The following is a 2,010-nucleotide window of genomic DNA, read 5'->3' as shown; positions in this document are numbered from 1 at the left end:
GCCTAAACTAGAATTGTGAAATACTACACTAAACTGGGAGCCAATTAAGTCTTTCGCTAAAATCAAACTTTGACTTACAGCACCAACTACAAAGTGTTTATCGTTCTTCAGAGATCTAGCCAAGTGTTGCTTTCAATAATCCTTATTCAACAGTTCAACGAGACTTTAATATTCTTTTAAGTTGTAGAAAGTATTGTAAGTGTAATAAGCAAAAGAACTTTGAAATCTTTTTTTCATCCTCTTCTGATTATCCCAGATGACCATTCATCAATATACTCACTTAGTATCTTAAGTGGTATGAATCCTAATCCTTTCTAGAGGGTAGAACCTGAAATTTCATCCTTCATTTCATCTTAGTGTAATTGTACTTCAATCCAACCACCCAGAGTATGTATAAACAAACGATGACTCAATCACCCTAATATACGTAAGTGCTGAAGGATGCTTATTTTTTTAATGACGACCACAAAAACAATTTATAATTAAACATTCTATGTCACCAATGAAAGAATCAATGCATCTACACATTCTGCTGTTGTGTTTAAGAATTGAAACAAATGTAAATGAATTTTAAATGCAAATAAATAAGTGCATGGTCAGCAAAAACGTCTACATATTGAGGAAAATTTGGTTCCATTTAAAAAATTTTTTTCATTTCTTGCACTTATGTTAACAATTTAGTCTTTTTCAGGCTCATAATAGAGACATTTGCAGAACAGACAGTCCATATAAAACACTTGAGAAAGTGAACCTTAAGAGACTTAATCGGCAAAGAAGAAACATAACCTTAAATACGTCAGTCTTAAGATGATGTTAAATCTGAAGGTTACTTACCACTTGGTCGACGTTCAGTTGAAAGATGTCTTTTTGCTCCCAGATCCATTGAACATATCGTTCCCAACACCGATCCATGTATTTGGCGAAGTGAGCATCGGCACCTTCTTCTTCCAAAGACTGTTTTTTATATAAAAATATTCAGTTTTTTGTATATTGACATGTATCATCGCGTATCTTGTGGATTCCACACATCGAATGAAATATCCAATTGAATAATCCATAATATTGAATTAAAATTCCATTTTGTAACGAAAACTGTTCATGAATCTACTATTATAAATCGATACTAATTCAAGAAAGGACTTACCTTGTCTTCCGATCCTCCATACACATACTCTATCATTAATTCCAAATTGTAATCGATTTTCTCATATGCTAGGTATGGAAGAAATAAATTTTAAAAAGAAATAAGACAATCTCTAAGTAATAAAAACACTCACCATAAATATTATTCACGTCCAAGTATTGAAAAACAATAGAAAGAAGACAGGAAGAACAATTTTTGGGACATCCATCACGGCAGAAGACTGTTTGCGCCTTTTCAACCAGTTCATTCATTTTTGACTCGCACTCGCAACATAAGTATATGCTGCTGTATTCTAGACCTATTTCTTCACAAACATAACATATTCCGAATCTTGATACTTGAAGTTTTGCTGCCAATTCGGTGTTCTGGTCGTTCATTTCCATTTCTTCTTCTTCTTCTTCTTCCTCTGTTGTTTCACAATCTTCTTCATCCATTATTTCTAAGATATTAAATAGATTAAAGAGAGTTTCCATTCAGGTAAGATCTCGTATATGCACCATACTTTGTTTCTTTAAATTAAGAATTTTTTATGCCCATTACAAAGTTAAGATTTTCTCATTATTCTAAGAATTTTAAAGATTGTCAAAATTACTTCCCTTAATTCAATGTTTCACGTAAATTTGGGAAATTCGTGTGGGTTGTCAAATCAAAAATTAAAATTTTTAAACAAATCCATATACAATCGCCACCATAGATGGTCACTAGGTTACGCAGGGTCTTACTAAACACGATTCGACGTGCGTAGCTGCGTATAGATGAAACAGGTGATAATTTACAATATATATGTCTCTAATAATAACAGTTAGCTTCTGTGCTTATTACTGTGCTAAGCTACACACTGTGGCTACTTTCTCGTGCATCACCTT

The 2,010-nt window shown here is 32.7% G+C and overlaps 1 protein-coding gene across 1 annotated transcript in view; it reads right to left on the bottom strand.

The window, feature by feature from the left end:
- Positions 1-1,059: 1,059 nt before the first annotated feature.
- Positions 1,060-2,010, bottom strand: part of LOC111613720 — a 4,236-nt gene continuing 3,285 nt past the window's right edge. The window contains exons 3-4 of the mRNA XM_023355055.1: positions 1,278-1,583; positions 1,060-1,212 (exon numbers count right to left, since the gene is read on the bottom strand). Of these exons, the coding sequence (XP_023210823.1) occupies positions 1,124-1,212; positions 1,278-1,583 (395 nt within the window). The 3' untranslated portion in view covers positions 1,060-1,123. The remainder of the gene's footprint in view (positions 1,213-1,277; positions 1,584-2,010) is intronic.

Source organism: Centruroides sculpturatus, unplaced genomic scaffold (genome assembly GCF_000671375.1).
Source record: "Centruroides sculpturatus isolate CEXI.00-Female unplaced genomic scaffold, Cexi_2.0 scaffold1908, whole genome shotgun sequence".
NCBI classification, from domain to species: Eukaryota; Metazoa; Arthropoda; class Arachnida; order Scorpiones; family Buthidae; genus Centruroides; species Centruroides sculpturatus.
The sequence above is the reverse complement of the archived record's forward strand: the minus strand, read 5'-3'. Positions and strand labels throughout refer to the sequence as shown.